Source organism: Charadrius vociferus, unplaced genomic scaffold (assembly GCF_000708025.1).
Source record: "Charadrius vociferus isolate BGI_N301 unplaced genomic scaffold, ASM70802v2 scaffold178, whole genome shotgun sequence".
NCBI lineage: Eukaryota > Metazoa > Chordata > Aves > Charadriiformes > Charadriidae > Charadrius > Charadrius vociferus.
The window spans coordinates 3,374,666-3,392,797 of NW_009649717.1; the positions used below are offsets into that span (position 1 = coordinate 3,374,666).

At 39.2% G+C, this 18,132-nt stretch overlaps 1 protein-coding gene across 1 annotated transcript; it reads right to left on the reverse strand.

Annotated features, from left to right (window-relative positions):
- Positions 1-289: 289 nt before the first annotated feature.
- LOC104291503 (glycerol-3-phosphate acyltransferase 3-like) lies at positions 290-17,002 on the reverse strand. Its single transcript, XM_009890742.1, has 12 exons — positions 16,844-17,002; positions 10,208-10,280; positions 8,323-8,593; positions 7,130-7,204; positions 6,375-6,464; positions 5,357-5,450; positions 4,956-5,071; positions 3,540-3,595; positions 3,116-3,201; positions 2,260-2,388; positions 1,039-1,118; positions 290-570 (listed from the first exon to the last, which is right to left on the reverse strand). Exons 1-12 carry the CDS (start codon positions 17,000-17,002, stop codon positions 456-458), a joined length of 1,344 nt encoding a protein of 447 aa, XP_009889044.1. The 3' UTR covers positions 290-455.
- Positions 17,003-18,132: the final 1,130 nt, after the last annotated feature.

The following is an 18,132-nucleotide window of genomic DNA, read 5'->3' on the forward strand; positions in this document are numbered from 1 at the left end:
AATTTGGTGAGCTGCTTAATGTCTTCTGACATTAGGAGATCTATCTCTACAGCAACACAGTAACTGTGGCTCACAGGAAAACTGCTAGTCCAAGGCATCGATAGGGGCTGGGAGTACAGAGGTATTTTATTACGGGTTAAGAAGTTACCATTTAAGCCTTCAGGGTAACGCAAAGATTTTAAAAAAATGGTGTTTTAATGAACCTAAGCAATTTTATTGCATATTCTTCTCACTCGGTGACAGAGAGAATTTTACTAGTATATTGTAAATCTTCCTATTTATAAAATGATATTCTTATTTAACACAAAATACCATCTCTTTATGGCTTCCCTGCAGTGTCATATGCAAAATATCTTACAGGGACAGAAGGAAAATATGTCGGGTTTAGTATAAAAAATAGCCCATTTTCTGGTGGAGATTAAGTCATGGAGAAAATGAGATAAAATAAATACAATTTAAGAAACACTTCCGTTTCCCACAGATCCATTTTCTATTACTATCTGGCAATATTTTTTCTGTTGCTCTTCCTTGAAAGACTCTTTGACCTTTTTCCTTTTCAGTCCCCCGTCCCTGAAAGATACAGAAAAGAAACAGCCTTGACCTCACTTCAGGGTCAAGGCCAAAAAACATTACAATATTTAGACTAGGTAGTCAAAGCAGTTTTCACTGTAAATGTTGGCTTTTGCAATACAGTGCTAAATGATCTGTACTGCCAAGACTTACCACACAACACAAACAATGCCTTTCCTTTAATCTGGCATTTAACAGGCCAATAAGTTATCTTCACCAAATACTATGTACTGGCTAGATCCACCAGTCAGCTCCGTTTCTCTTTTTATACTATATTAGTCTATTTATTCTAGTGGAACTGTTCAAGGAATAAAATAATATTTTCTGACTCGGAGTCAGTAAGGGTGATGGACTACAGCCCAAGCAAAGCAAATCTGGAATAAGTTTTAAAAGATTCCAGGCTAATGTTTCAGAATATAGAACACCTAAATATGCTTTAAACCCAACCTTGAAGCTGTTGCTTCTTACCAAGGAAGCACAGACATTCCTCCCCGAGCAGCAATGACAGCCTTGACTCTGTTGGCAAAGTGAACAGCGTCTTCTTCTTCCTGGAAAAAGTATTTGAATTATTTGCTTTGCAACTTCAACAGTTTCTCCATGTCTTGAAGAGATACTTTTTGTCAGACAGTAGGCACTTGGGTTTATGCCAGGCCCACAAGCCAAATGTGACCTACAGGGCAGCTCCAGCTGGTCCTGGGGAACGCTGCCTGGTTTGCCACCATTTGGTGCTGAAAAAGAACTAAGTAGGAGGCTCTGTGGTTTCTGGGGCAAATCTCAAACAACACACAGCATGAGGTCACAGTCTGGCCAGAGCAGGGTATGTGTCTGCTCCTGGTACTTCACTACTAGTCTGAAGCTGAGAACACCCTGACAGGATCACCTTGGAGGAGATGGCGTGCCTTGAACAGGGTTGGGGTCTGGTGCATTCAGGATCAGCAAATTATTCTGAGTTCACAGGCATCTGTTTGCCTGAACACCTGAGGATCGAAGATACATACATTACAGCAGCTTTCTGGTCAAGGCTAGGGCTGAGCAAAGACCAGGGTAGGCAGTACCAAACTGGGGCATTGCTGGAGCAAAGGCCTTGACCACTTTGTCAGCGTCAGGTCGGTATCCAGGGGCAGTGGGCTGAGAGGCGGTGCCAAGTGGTGGGGTAAAGCTACTGGGCAAAGGATCAGCTGGATGTTCCACAGGGCTGAGAAACAAGGAGGTGGGAGGAAGCTGTGCAGATGGAGGTAGAGGCGGGGAGGACACAGAAGGCAGAAGCACCCCAGTATGGAGTTAAGAGAAGGCCTGAATCTACATATCACTTGTGGAGTAAAAAAGGGAGGTCTGTGCCATGCTGAGGGGCAGGACTCCTGCAGCATAAAACCACATTTTAACATCTCTTCTAGTCTCTGGGAGCAGAGGAAAGCAAGGCAGCTGCAACCAAGCTGTTTGGGAGTAAGAGGGAGCATGGTACAGAAATGTCTAAATAGCTGCAAGAGCAGTTTTTATTTGAAGATAACTAATCCACATAAATCCGTGCTCACTTAATTTCAAGATTACAGTGCTGCTTTATGGTCTTTGTTGATTAAGTTGTCCATAAAGATTCACAAACATAATGCCAACACACTATGTGCAGTAATGCAGACTTTCTCCCAGACAATATTTTACGAGCATTATCAAAACATATGGAAGCATAAATACCTCTTTGACCATTGGTGGCAGGTACCACACATTACAGACAATAGCCCAGCTGGTCATCACATTAAAAACATAGGTCATCATGGAATACTTTGTGCTGTTCCAGAACGCATCTCCAAAGCGGGGGTCATACTGGAAGAATAAGCAAAAGGGCATGATCTGCTACCTTAGTTTAAATCACGTAAGCTCCCCTTTTTTGGCCATGAAGTCACTTTTCAACTTGTGAAATCAGAGGCAAATCTAACCACGCCTCCTAAAAACAACAGTAAATTCAGAGTAAAGCTTCATATTTCAACATTTATTACTAGTTTATAACAGTTAACCTTTACAAGCAATGCAGGACCCCAAACTGTGACAGACCCATTGAAACACATCTCAACTATAACAAGATAAATCTACGCATCTACCAATATGCTGACTACAAAGGTTAAAGGTTTCCTTGAAAACACTCACACCACTTTTAACAATTTCCGTAAGATTAGGCAACAATATAGTTCCAGAAAAAGTAACTAACATATCTAGAGCTAGGGTGACTTGGCTAAAGCTACTCAGAAAGCCTTGGAAGTACCTAGAAAAGTGCTTTTATCCCCAAAGCACACAAGAGCCAGGAGCAGGACAGAAAGAGCAGGCAGAACTGAACATTCAGCATAGCAACTGTGCTTTTCAGGTTGCTCCTAACGAGTTTTAAAGATAGCCAGTGAAACATTTTCCATATTGCAGTGAACTGCAAGACATAGCACACCATGAAAAGATTCCATTTTCTCAGGGCTTATTCAGTACCTTATTCACACAAAACAAACCCTTCTTTAAGGTTTACACAAATAATCCTTCCACGTTTGAAAAACTGCAGATACATTACCTTGATTGCTACCGGGTGGATGGTCCCTCCTACCTCAAAGCTTCCCTTCTTAAACATCATTACTGATGTGTTGTTTATGCAGGTACCTGGCCAGAATTAACACAGATAAAGAGTTTAATCCACTCTAAGAAAAGTATCAGCAAATGAATTCTAAACTGTCTTAAGGAGACCTAAGTTGCTAAAGGTGAAAGTAAGCTTTAATTCCAAAACATAATCCCAGAGCCTGTTCTCTCTTCCATTGTGCCATACACTAAAGCAAACAGACTGTTGTAAAATACTAAAATCCGACTTTTACTATCTCACAAGAGCTAATTAATTCTATAGACTAAAACCAAACACCTCATTTGTAAAGACTGGGTATAATAAACTGCACTGAGTGGCAAGAAGTGAGAAGAGCAATAAAATCAATGTAGTTGTTTCCTACCTTCTGGGAAAATTAAAATGGGTAATTTGGCCTTATCTGCAATGTGTTCTCTAATTCTGTGGAGAGAAAATAAAATTTCAGTGTATACTTCATATTTGTATTTGGCCAAGAATCTAAAGCTCCGTTCCCTCTTACATAGGACAAGAAAAGCCCTTGCACAATTGCCCTGGGCCAGTCAGTAGTCTCAGCCAGGATCTGTGCTAGTTTCAGGCCTTTACCTCGGAGGTTCTCTCTTGCTAATTGCAAAAGTGGGTCTTCTACAAAACTGTATACAGTTTTATTTCACCATTTTAACCCAATTAACATGAAACCAGAGACCCTGAAGCATGTAAAAACCTCCTCTCATTTATCTTTGACAGGTTCTAGCTAGGAACACAGTCAAAGTTTTGACTGAAGTATATTCCATATTTCAAGTTTTCACACCTTCTAGGTTCATAACAGCAGTTTTTTATGTATCTAATGATTCTCTGCATCTAGTTAAGAGAAAGGCCACTATTTTACTACATATGCTGTGTCGCTTAAAAACAAATGTATTAGCAGATTGCTGACACACAACATGTTGTTTTGTGAGACACCTGTCTTTCCTATGACTGAAGAACATGCAGTTCCTCTCCAGTCTGCATTAAAGAACAAAACCAAAACACAAGATATCAAAAAAAGGAGAGAATGATCCGGTATGGGGGGACCTTCTCCATTTTTAAGGACAAACTGTCATAGATGTTAGCTGCAGTGCACCCTATTTCATGAAGATTTAGGATGACAAGAACAGTCACTGTAAACACCTGAGAATATAAGAACTGCCATACTGAGTCAATCCTGTTCATGTCCTTAAAGTCCAACATGCTGTTTCTGCCAGGAATCAATACTGCAGGCCTGGAGAGTAGTATAGGCATTACGCAAACATACTGACACTTCTCCAGGATACTCTTCCAGCTTCTAGCAGCTAGGTGGTACCTTGGTCTTTCTTCCCCCCACCCCTCCTTCTCTACAATAAGCCTCCCTTTATCCTGTACTCACAGCAGATATAACCAGCTTCAATGCTCAGAGCTGATGAAAAACATACCAGGGCAAGGCATGATCTGGGAAAGCAGATGTGCTGACAAAACTCAGATTTCTGCCCTGGCATCCTGAATCATTGGCCTCAAAACTGAATGAACAGGCTTCTGCCTGTGGCAGGCAGGGCGATTGTAGCAATGTGGAAATTCCTAGAGGTTACAGGACAAATGATCAAAAGCTCAGTAGATGATTACTACACCCTGCACCTTCATTAATGGAGCAGTTTCAAACCTTACACTGATGACAACCTACAGCTTCCCACCAAGGAGAGAGACAAGGCAAGAACAGTCTCAACTCACGCTTGGACCTCACAATTACTAGAGCTGACGGGACAATTAAGCAAACACCTCACTACCTTACTTTTTCCTCACCAGATGACGGTCTTTCATTTCTGAGCGTTCGAACAAAACATGCTGAGTGGTTTGCATGCAAGATTTTTGAATAAGTCCCATAAGCCCTCCATGTGCCTGGCCAACCTGCAAGCCCAAAAGAAACTGGTTACTATGCAAACACCCACACACTCTTAAATGATAAAATTTTGAACACAGATGCATCAGTTTCTAAGCTCATTCACAAAGGATACCAATCCTCTCGGTCAAAAGCGTGCACATATCTGCCTGTTTTTATTATTTTGCAGTCCTGAATGCAGTTTGAATGCTATCAAATCCCACTCTTTCTACCAGTAAGTTTATCCTCCTATCCAACACTACATTTATGGGCATGTCAACATTACCAATATTTACCGACTCTCTTGTTCATACCAAGGAATAGCACCCATCACTAGCCAGGATTAGAACATCTAATGGAGATGTGTGGTTAGCTACACAGATGCCTCCTTTCTGCGGTCTGTTTTCCCTGCAATGACAACCATTAAAGTAATTACTTTATGTTTATTCTCCAGACTACAGGCCCCATCAGGTGATCCATCCAGTGAACATACATCCACAACTGAGACTTTCAGTGACAGAAGCATTTCAGGCACACAGCTTATCTGCAGATCCATAGGAAGTGGAAGAACACAAAACATTTTAAAATACTAATATTACTGTGATATATATTAAAATTTCTGGCAGTACATTACAGCAGATAAGTCATCCTTCCTCATACTTTCAAGAGCTCCTTCACATTTCAGTCATTTTGGCATTTCACCAAAACCAGTTTCCTTTTAGCTGAGAATATGAGACTTCACCAGAGTAGGCATTTTAGCTGCATACATTACCATTCAGAGGCATAGATCAGAGAATATTTGGGCACTAAAATTCTAAAAGCAAAGACACTAGAGCATGATTTTGCTTGTTTTCTAAAGCATAAACAAAAAATATTTCAGACGCCTCCATTACATAAAGCTCCACCACTAAGCTGGCAAAATACTACAAAAACTTACTGAAATGCCATCCATAACTTACTTTAGGAGAGAGCGTGAAGAATTAGTTACCAAACAAATCAGCTAATAGAACAGCTAAACATTTTATGGTAATGTTCTTGCATGTGATTATAACACATTCATGGCAAACATTGAGAAAAATGTCTAAGTGTACATTTAAACAAGAACACAGTACTACTACACTTTCGCATACCCTGCCAATACACAACAGAAAACAGAGCAGGGCATGCAAACGTCTTGACAGAGTCTAGATGATTCAAGCAGCTTCTTGGATCAAATTGCACCACTACAGTATCTGTACAGTAGCGGAATAAGAATCGCACTCTGCAACTTGAGATATTGAGTACTGTACAAGATCAATACCAAACCAACGAGAGCAGGGTGGCATCACTCACCTGTTGTGGAAATGGACAAGACCACTTAGACATCGGACACCTAATGTGGCACATATCATCTGAACCTGGTTGCTCAGCCAGCCTTTAACTCTAAAAGAAATGAAGCCATACATACATTTCCAGTTCTACACAGTCACTCATAGAACAATGTAATGTAAACTCTCCAAATTATTCCCAATAGTTGTTATTAGAAAGATCATATTAAGACCATAAAATACCATGCAGGAGGGGCTTATCAGGTATCAAAGATATTCTCGTTCCATTCTTCTACTATAATCTACTCTAAACCCTCCAGATTCAAAGCAGAAAAAATAACAGTCAGGGTTTTGTTTTATAGATTTTCTCTGGAAGCAACTACTATTGACTTATTCATTAGCATTAATTTATATAAAAATATTTAGCTGGTGAATCACATTTGAGTTTTCTGCACTGACAGCATGTAACAATCTCACAGTATTAATATGGAATTGCTCAGGACCGATGATTTACTTGCCTTATTCTGACTCAAGTAGAGCATACTCTATTTTTCACTTTAAGACACACTTCCAGTAGTATCTATCTATCTGGCTTACGCGGCATGTCCACTTTCAGATGTCATTGCCATACTCTCTCTTATAGTGCTTCTGAGTTTACAGTAGAGAAAAAGTAACCCCACATTAATCCTTCAGACACACGCAAATTTATATTCCAGCACACTAATTCAAATCCTTAAAGAAATAAAATAGAAATGGAAGGAACCCTCAGCAAACACCTACCTGCCATTTGGAAACTGTCCTACTACTGTAGTGGCCAAGACCAGCAAGAGGATGCTGAAAACAGCCAAGCAGACACTACGAAATAAAATAATCTTAATTATAAGCTAAGAAGCAAAACTGGAAAAGCAAGCAAGAAAACACTTTCTTTAACCCTTTGATCCATTTCTTAATGCTGCCCTCCCCCGATTAATAGCATCTAACCAGTTACGGCTAACAGGATAATATGAGCACGTTTTCACTCAATTAATCCTGCACTGAGTACTAAACCTTGTGCTGCCTGCAGCCTGTCTTCCAAAAAGCACCACGGCCTGATCTGCAGCTATCCCATGGTAAAGAAGCCATTGTGTTCAAAGAGGACAGTGAGATTTCTTAGTGCCAAAAGGGACTCATCATTTCACCTTTTAAAACCGATCAAAAAATTCCAGTATGTATCTCCACCCCAAGCAGTAGGCTACTATATAATAATGAAAATTAAATGTCATTTGTTACTAATGGCTGAGCAGAACCAATATTGAAGCCATTTCTACATAGAAGTTATCTTCTTAAGTAGCATATCTAAGTTTACACAGGTATATGTGCTCTGCTATGTGACTGCTATAAAATCCCTCTATGCACTGCAGCTATGTTTTAAATATACTGTCCTCCCATTAAAGAAGTAAGACATTTTAAAAGCTCCTGCTTTTTACAAGAACACAGGAATATTTGTAACCTGTTTGGTCAATATGGTAAAGGCTGGCTTTGCTTAAAAGAAAATTTTAAAAGTCTGAAAATTTAATACACTCCAAGTGGATCTCTCTTTTTTTTTTTTTTCCATCCAGCCCTGATCACTGGCTTTGCTTCAAATCCCAGGTGTTCAGCATACAGTCTCTCTGTCTCTTAGACAGGTAGAGCCCCATCCTTTCAGTTGACACAGTTGTTACTTTATATAACAAAAAGATCTCCAGATCATTTCTATAAAGTTTTGCTTGATTTTAAAAACAAATTAATCACTAATAAAACACGCATAACATAAGAAATTTACATTTTCAGCACCTTTTTTTTTTTCTTTTAGGAATATTTGAGTTTCAATAGCATCTTGAAAAACAAAGTCATGCCAGGTTCTCATTTCTATACTAGTCAATAGCATATTATTTCACATCTTTTGTAAAAAAGTAACATGAAAAACAGATCCCAGCAAATTACATCTGGCTCACCGAAAAGGCATCAGGACACAATACCGAATTAGAATCCCAAAGACCCACACAAAAGTCAGTTGCCAGCTGACGTGGTGCAAGTTGGCATTGGTTCTGCTGAGGAGATTCCAGGACACCAGCTCCTCAGAGGAGAACCGTCGGGTGACTTCGTCTTCTGCAACTGCCTCACACCCCTTCTTGGAGAAGTACATAACATCAGCAAGGTTGAAGCGTCCTTGGTGCTGGCCAGCAATCTCCTCTTCCATGGAGGTTTCCTCTCTCTGGATGATCCCTGCATGAGGAAATGAGTCTTTCTTCCACACAGTGGAATGGACAACATGGATTCCAAAAAGAGTAAGTGTGCTTGTTAGAAACAGCTCTCCTCCTATTCCAAGCACCATAATTGCATGGTTACGCCTCATTTATGTATTGCCATTTAGTTCCACAAGTTAATTCTCTAATCCTATGCCATATAACACCACGAAATTGTTGAAGAAAGAAGAAAAGCATTCAGAGCAAGCTGTAAACAAAACCTTAAGCACAGTACCTACTTCATTGTGATTTACCAAACAACATATGTACACACACCTAGAAATGTCAACAGTGTACTGATTGCAGACCCTTCCTGGTGCCTTGACTCAAATTCAGGCAGCGTTTGTGTAGTTGTTGTTCTTGCTGCTGTCGATTAGTTTTACTTTTTCCTAGCTGCAACAAACACCTTCCTCTCATATTTTTTCTCAGACTCTTCTCTCTTCCCCCCATCCCTTCTCTTTTAAGAGTCACTTCACTATTGAGAAACTTCAAAGTGTCTAGAATTTTCCCCTGAGATATACATAGTGTAACACAAAAGCATTGTGCAGGATATTCATGTTGCATACCTGTAAAATTATGTCTCATAGGATGGCCACACAGCTAATCTCAGTGATGTTTGCTGAGGTCACTCTAAGAGCAGATTCTTATCTGGCTGGTTACAATGACTAAAATTGTATTGATTCATACCAGCTAAGACTTAGCTTTTCAGCTCTTTTGTTTAGGTGGTTTTGTTTCTTTCCCTTTTCTTTTTTTTTTTTTTTTGGGGGGGGGGATGGGGACGACAGGTATTGGATGACACTAAATATGTATTATTCAAAATACATTTAATTTATCTTAATCGGCATACTACTCCCTGATCAGAATCACGACACTTTCCTCCAGCTGCACTTCAGTCAAGCCTTCAAGATCCGTGAAATCATCAGACCTGAAATTCATTAGCTGGCAAACCAATCAGTCTGTGTGACTAATGACTAAAAAAGGCACTACAAGTAAAAGGATTATTATGAGAACTTAACCCAGTCCCCTTTGGTCAAACAAGAAAGGAAAAATAGTTGGGATGGCAAAATAAAAATTACTCTCTCAGATATTATCCCCATGCCTAGAGAAGAGTCCCAATTTTAACTGTGATCCGAGAGATGGTGTAGTTCCTTTATTTGACAGACCCTAGGTTTTTGCATGCTAGGAGTTACAAGATGCAAGAGAGAACCCATACAGAGCAATTTCAAGGGCACAGAATACTCATGCCTCCTAATCTTGTAAAGAGAAAGTACAAAATACTCATGAAAACGGGGACAACTTCCCAAATGCTTATCAGCAATGTCTTTCTATACCCACACTAGTCTCTAACCCCTTTTATTCAGAAGACTCAATCATTCACAGATTATCTTATTTATAACATAGTTACAGTCCCTTTTATAGGTTTGTAACTTCAGCAGTTATTTGCCCATCAAACTCAATTTCGGTTATTCCAGCTTTCTTCCTTAGCATCAGATGCAATTTATATTTCTGTTTTCTGTTTTCTAGGTAAGATATTAAAATAGTTGCCTTTTTACAAGACGAAGAATGCTGTGTCACCTTCATTCAGAGATCTTACCAGTGGAGATTAAATTTTCAAGTGCCAGCGCCTTCTGCTTTTTTACTCCCTCCTCAATCTGCAGGGCGGCCCACTGTTCCCAAAACAAGAAAAGTAGATGTTGATGGTTTTCATTTCATTATTTCCAGGCATTTTGTAATTACCTGAGGTGAGTTGTCTAAGCCTCTCCTATTGAAGCCAGGTCTTAGATTTTCATTTTTCAAATTCAGCCTGAAGGCTGTCCTGCATGCCTCCTGTTTCATTTGTTACATGGATTACCTTTTGCCATTTTCAGGAAAAAATTGTTTGGCTCAAACTTCTTTTCAGGACACAGGCAGTTGTTTTTTTCATGGGCCCCACAAATTACTGGACTTCATAAGAAACTCTATGAGGTCCCTGGGTCCAAAACTCTCTTTCTTCTGCAGTTAGCTTCAGGCAACAGAATGATACAAAATACTATCATTGACATTAGAGACATGCTGGAAAAATAGATCTAAAAATGGATTTTAAAGAATAAAAGAGATTACCACAGTTTTAGGGCATTCATGCAATTTCTGTTAACAGAAAACAGAGGAGGAACCATTTCATATTCATAGTATTTCTGAAGTAGTAGTTTTGGTAATGAGTTTTCACCATTCCTTGTCTTTACCTTTGTGAGCGAAACAAGTTTCTCCTCCCTGTGCAGAGCAGCATAAAAGTCCTCCATTAGCAAAATCAAATACATCAATATGCCTGATTTTTGAAGTTTTCATAGTTTTGAATGTTTTCATCATACACATATAGACATAAAGCTCTTGTGAGTACTGGATCTTCCTGTATTTACGTCAAGATATCTGCCCTAACAAAGGACACAGGGTGCTTGTGTGTAGGTTCTGCTCATTATTAAGGAATCGATGACCCACTCAATTTGTCTTCACCTGCTATTAAGGCTTCCCACCTACAACAGATAAGGATACATCCTTCTGCTTCATGATAAACTCTTGCTAAGCAGTTTATTTCCCTCTTACTGGCATGCGCAGCCATTTAAGTCACCATGAAGCTTGATCGCAGTCTTCACCACGTTACAATGTATTGCATGTGCCAACAACATTGACTAGCTTTTGGGTATCCTTCAGTTTTGCATGCTCACTACCAGCCCCGTCTGTAGGTATTGAAGTTTAAGTCAGTGACAATAAAGGGACACTTTATCACAGCAGAATTAGGGTATTTTGGTCACCCTTAACTGATTTTATTTTTTTTTTACCAGCCATCTTAAAAGAAAAGAGAGAAAGCAGACTAGGCAGTGATGTGATAGTTTAAACTCCATGCAAACCATCTGTTATAACACCATAAAAAAATACAGCAAAAACCCAGACCTTCACCTTGTCTATACTTTCCAATTATTCCCTGGGAAAGGTAACCTTATACATCATCTGACTCAATCTTTTGCAACACATTCAGAACTGGGGAGCCAGGGGATGTCTTGAAAACAGCAGCCCACACACTGAGAAATGAATGAATATATGGTACAGGAACAAGAGTGTTGCAAAGGAGAGTAAAGGCAGACACATGGCAAACTTAACCTCTTTATAATGTACTGCTGGTCCCCAACCCTTCCCCAATATCCTTTAGGATAGTTGCAGGAGAAAAAAAAAATTAAAAAATCATCTAGCTGGGCAAATAAAGCCCTTTGCCTTACTCTCTGCTTTCCTGTCTCCCTGTTTACCTGTCCATCACCCTTATCTTGCCCATCACAGTTGTCCTACATGAACAGGCAGCCGCCAATTGGCAAGCACTGCCAGAAATGGGCTTGCTCATACTGTCCTGAAGGATTTAGAATACCTGAAGGAGGCTGGCTTTTGAATCCCAGGTAGAAGAAGTGTGATAATCACTGACCAAGCTGACTCACAAAAATATATCAACTAATTCAAACAAGACAAGTCAAAGCAATAAAAATCTATAAAGTTTACTAGTAAAGCATAAAGTCCTGCCTCATAGCACTGAGAAACAGTGGGACAAAAGTGCCAGCCTGTAATTAAATAGTCAGTCAAGGCTACAAAGGCAGAGCACAAGGCAGATGAAGAAGAGCTTTCAACAGGTGAAGGGTTATACAGGGCTTGTTAGCTTGGAGAAGAGCTGGCTGAGATGGTGTAAAAACAAGGTCTATGAAGTCTGGACTGGCACAGAGCAGGTGCATAAGGAACAGTTATCCACCTTCTCTTCTAATACAAGAACTGGGGAGCATCGTATGAAAGTGCTGGGCAGAGTGTATGAGCAAGAAAAAGGTAATATATTTCCACAAAACACAGTTAAGTTGTGGAGTTCACTGTCCAGGACATATTGCCAGAGATCATCTGAAATGGGAGTAGTTACATAAAAACACCGATGAAAGTCATCATGGGACACAAAACTCTCCTAACTCATGAATCGGCAGGGGAGGCTGAAGCAACAAGCAGCCAGGAGTGTATTCCTGGCAACACAGCCGTACAATCACCCAGCTCCTAGGCTTTTCATCAAGCAATTGAGGTGATGCCTGCCAAAGCCAAGCTATCTGTCTGGGTCAAACACTGGACCGACCCGACAGAGTAGTTTCTATGTTATTCTGCATTCAGTGGCATCTGTACATTTAATTTGTTTTTAAAATATGAAATAAGGCTTTGTGATCACCTTTGTTTTGCACAGTATTGAGACAGAGCTGTCATGCTGGTCTCTGTTGCAAAACAGTAATGAAAGGATGTTTTAAATAGCTTACAAAAACACAGATGTTGCAACTAACACAGAATTTAAGTGTTAAATGGAGCAACTTCATTCCTAAGTTTGCTGACCAAATGAGACCTCAGGTGCTGTGCTTTCTTCCCTCCCATTTCTGAAGTGCTAAGGACACAAGGAGTCCAAACATCCAGCAGGTGATCCCAGCTGGAATACTGAAGACTTGACAGCTTAACTCCAATGGCCCATTTGTTTGAGGATTCCTATAATTAAATTCTGAACAAAATAAGGGTGCCTAATACTTCATTAGGTTAATTACTTTCTTCACTGCACATGACATGAAAAACAATGCAGTATGGAATGTTATTTTTTTTTCAAATCTTGCTTCTTGTGGTTTGTCCTCCCTTTTTCCTTTTAAGTACAGTACGGTGTGTTGTTCAGTACTCTATTTTTTTGTACTGTGTAATAATTCACTTTTTCCCATCTTCCTCTATATTCCCATATTTTTCTACCTCTTCTCTCTTGTTCTCATGAAAGCTTTTTCTAATCACTCATTACACTGGCTTCTTTCAGTCCTTTTCCTGGCTTCGTTTTCATGTGTGACAAAGGCCTTGGGGCAATTACTGCATATAAAGCCTTACGATATAATTACAAAGAGAAGGTCAGTAGGTTTTTAGCACAAGCTAATATCACCTTCTAAGATCAAGCACTTACGACCTTTTCATCCTCTGGCCTCATTTCCCCTTTCACGTCTCAAATAAGAACCCAGATCGAATGATCTGCATATTATACAGCAGGTCTGAAAGGATGTACAAGCAGCAATTGTCCACAATTGGACAGTGAAAAGCACTCATAAATCAGCTGCCTGCTCTAGTGAAGGCAGATGAAATAGTTTGAGAAGGGTCCCAAACATTTGTTTGGCATAAAAGCACAAGTATCCTTTCTTTGGTTTTTTTTATGCAGTGGCTAGCTCAGGATAACCATGTATTTGAAAGCACAGCAGTGAGCTGCTTCCAGTAGCTTAAGGGTCAGCAACATCTGCCCATACTCCAGTGGGAGTTTACAGCATATTAGCTACCTCAGTGTACAAGCGAGCAATCAATTCAAAGAATATCCGTAATTATTAGCTGGCTGTTGTCTTTCCTACACATGAGTATTTCTCAAGAAACAACAATACTCCAATTTCATATAGAAGCTCAGATCTCCTAAAATTCCAGAAGATTCTTGGCAAATGGACCTACAGCTGTTTAACACGTTTATTTGACTTCCCACAGGACTACGAAAGCATGGTGTAGATTTCATTCTAGCAAATGCAACACTAAAGACCTGGAATAATGTCCCTAGCCCAGCTTTACTAATATCGTGATTTCCACCAAACCCTATTACAGACAAGCAAATACAAAGCTTAGAGAAAACACATTATTTCACAAATAAAAGCTTATAAGCATACAGGAAAGAATAACCCTATCGGAAACCAAGCCAAATTCATCTTTATAATTTCCAGAAATATTTTACAGATAAAATAATAGTAAGAATAGTAATTATGGGCTAACAGTTATGCAATTGAGAAATGACTGTCTTGGAGATCTTTTACTATTATATTATCCATATGTCCTCAAAAAAACCAACCCAAAACAAACAAACAAAACCCAACCACAAACAAAAACAATCACCCCCCAAATTTTCAAACCTTGAATCTTGCTTTTATAAAGAAGCTTGTTTTGTTTCTAAAAAACAAGTATCCAGACTCCTTGATGGAGAAGCAGCAAAGGGTATGAATTCTTTCCATACATGGACTACACCTTGCCCATTTGTTCCGGTCTCTGTTCATACTGCTAAAACACTTCAGTGAAGTCAGGAAATCAAAATTACTTATCTCATCATATGCCACCATTACTTATTGCGTAGTAATAGATATGCAAACTTGGGTTTTATCCTAAAACACCTAGAGCTCCCAGCAAATTCAGTAAGGGTTACAGATACACTTTCTTTCAAAACACAACTTTAAAAGAATAGAGACTAAAATCCAGGACTTTAAAGTCGAAAGATATTTTTTTCTTTTTTTCCTCAAATTGACAAAACGCAGAGGAAAATAAAACACGTTTTCCTTCTGCCTCCCAATTTGCATAGTCATTTACAGCTGTAAGAAGCAAATATAAAGTGTTCTTAGGTGAGAAGTTTTCTATTAATTTTGCTGGTCTACATAACAGACTAAATCAAATGCAGCACAATGGAGAACACAGTCATAGTGCTCGAGGTTGGATTTTTGGTGAAACATCAACCAGTTGTTTGGTACTTCCAAGAGCAACCCTGCAATATAGTCAGTAGTGTGCCAATACATGACTAAGCATCTGCTCTCAGCATTTTCAGCATAGCTATCAGGCAAGGCATGCTATGTCACCATTCAGGCTAACAACAGGAACCAAGGACAGTCCTTGTGCATTACCCTGTTAGCAAGATCTCAGGTAGATAATGTCACAGCTAGAAACAAGTTGACACTTCACTAGGCTATCAATGTCAAGTTGTTCATTTCTTGAACAGAGAGCACATATAAGCCTGCTTTAAAGCTAACTGTATCCGAAGCAGCAATTTCAGCCATATTCTGGTGAATGAACCCCAGGACTCCCAGAAGAGGCTCAACAATTGCATGCACAAGCTTTAACCCAACATTTCCCAGTACTACTCTTACTTCCAAAGAGCCAAGTGAGCAAAGGGGACCTAACATTCCCTCCATCCTCTCTCCCTCCAATTTTCTGCCAAGGTAGCTCTTAGTTACACTTTTGGCACGATGAGAAGCATTTGAACAACACTTCAAAGAAAACAGCTGCAATTAATCATGCGATGAAAACAGAGAAAACTCCTTTTTTTGCCCACAGGACAGTTAGGGAACAACTTTCAACTAAAGAACAAAACAAGCCAGCCTGAACTGCAGTACACAGAGCTGTGCTTGTCCTGTTACTAGGTGCTACGGCAATGGGGAACTAGACATAAAAGGCTGTATCTGCCTGAGAGAGAGAAAGAAGAATTCCAAGACAGAAATAAGACAGGACTGGCAAGGTAAGATGGTCATGATATTAATTGTATCACATTGTTACAGACATGTTCTGTTGAACAAATAGATGGCTCTAGCAGCTTAATAATAGTAATAGTAACAATACTAATAATACGTTTTCTGCCACAAGTAGAAAGTATATTCATGAAAAGCAGGTTTATGCAGAAAAACGATTAATCTACTGGAAAACTGAAGTGCTTCGCTGTTCAATATGATGAATTCACAGCACCTACTTTTGGCCACTGATGGATATGAAAAGTCAGACTTGAAAAATTAAATGCAATTCTGGCTTATTAAAAGCCCCAGAAAACTTTTACTGATATCAGCGGAATCAGGATCTTAGCCATGACCTGTTCATGCCTAGAAAAATTACACTTTTAGAAGGTTGCATGAATTCCTTGAGTCTCATACTTGTGACTGCTGGGTCCCCCAGATTTATAACTGGAAGAAGCAAACACACAGAGTCAGTATTCTTACCTAGAACAGTACTCATTAATACCACGTAATTCAAATAATCCAAATAAAACCATTGAAACTTACGTACATCTAAAATACATGTTCTTGTTACCGACCAAATCCCATAAACTAACACAACTTTTTATTTATGTTTGAATTGTCATGAGCATAGTATGAAGTATTCTAACCAGCTTGAACTAGAAGCAATATATCATGGAATCTCTAACTCAAGAAAACCTCAAACCAGTACCAGATTATAACCCAGCACATAACTAGATGTCATTTAAGACACCATTCAAAAGAACTATCATAGAAGTTAAAGCTGCAAACAACACATCCAAGTTAATGGCATTCTTTCTGCTGACTTTTATGGCATCTACATCAAATGTACAGGCTTTTATTTTTTTGTTAAACACATCCTGTAATAAACATATACCTTTTTACCCCAATTCTCAACTTACCTCTAATATTTTTATTACAATTTTCACATAGAAATGAGAAATCCCCAATGATACTCTAAACGTTGAAGGCAACAAAACTAACACCACAAACAAAATCATCCAGATGATAGACAAAATCTTGCCTTCTGCAAGGCCATGGCCCTCTCTATTTTCTTCCATGCTTGCTCCTTCAAAATGCCAACCTGCTGCCTTTTTGAGAATATATGCTCATCTGTAGTGGAGAATCCAGCAAGCTTCAAGAGACAGAGGCAAATAAAAATTACACATTCTAAGAGCCAAAGCTATCTCTAGGAGACGGCTGCTGCCCTCTGAAGCCTGACACCACACACACTCTCAGTGACGATGTAATATCTACCTCTTGTCCCGCCCTAACTCCACCCATTTCCTTTTAATTGATAAGCATTTACTCAACAGATATAATACAGGGGATAAGAAAGAAAAACCATGATAAATAATAATATGTTACATAATAAGATGCTGCCAATAAGGAAACTTGTCAATATGTCAACTCATTTTCACAAGGCATCCCACCAATAAATTACGATACAGAACCAAGTAGGTGTGGTTTTCAGACTGCCAAAAATCTTCTCTTCTTTACTTCTCCAACTGACATTTGCTCAAATTAGTGACTTATTTATGCAGACTTTCTGCTTCACGATGAAATGACTGCTTTATTTTGATATTTGACAAAAGGAACCAAACTGAAGCTTGAGGTGCAAGTCAGGCTTTTTTATTTTATTTATTTTTTAATAACATTTGTGAAATGGAGATGCAAATTGCGGCAGGCAGGGATTGACAATACAATAAAAACTGCTCCCTCCACTGCTTTACAAGAAATCAGCCAAACTGTATCACAGGGTTACAAAATGCACTGTGGTGAAATAACAAGTCACCTACCTTTGCATCTATTCAACTACAGAATTCAAACACAACAGATAAGCAGGTTTCTCCTTCTATCCTATCAAATGCCAATAATTTAATTCAGTATTTTTTAGGAAAGCCCCAGTTCAGCCCCTTACACTGACGCCTCTCCTGCCTTTTTGTATGCATCACAAAAGAAACAAAGGTGAATAACTATCTCTAGAACCTAAGAGAAGCCCACTAGCTGCTCATTTACAACCTTATCACAGAATAAATTAACTAACATTGGTGGAATGATGAGCATTTAGGCCATAACTTCCAAGATAGTGATATATGTTGATCCAAGAAAGATCTTTCCTTTGCACATGCTTACCTTAGCGTGTTTGTCTAAAGCTGGGGCTGTCCTTTTAAAATATCCCCATCCCCAA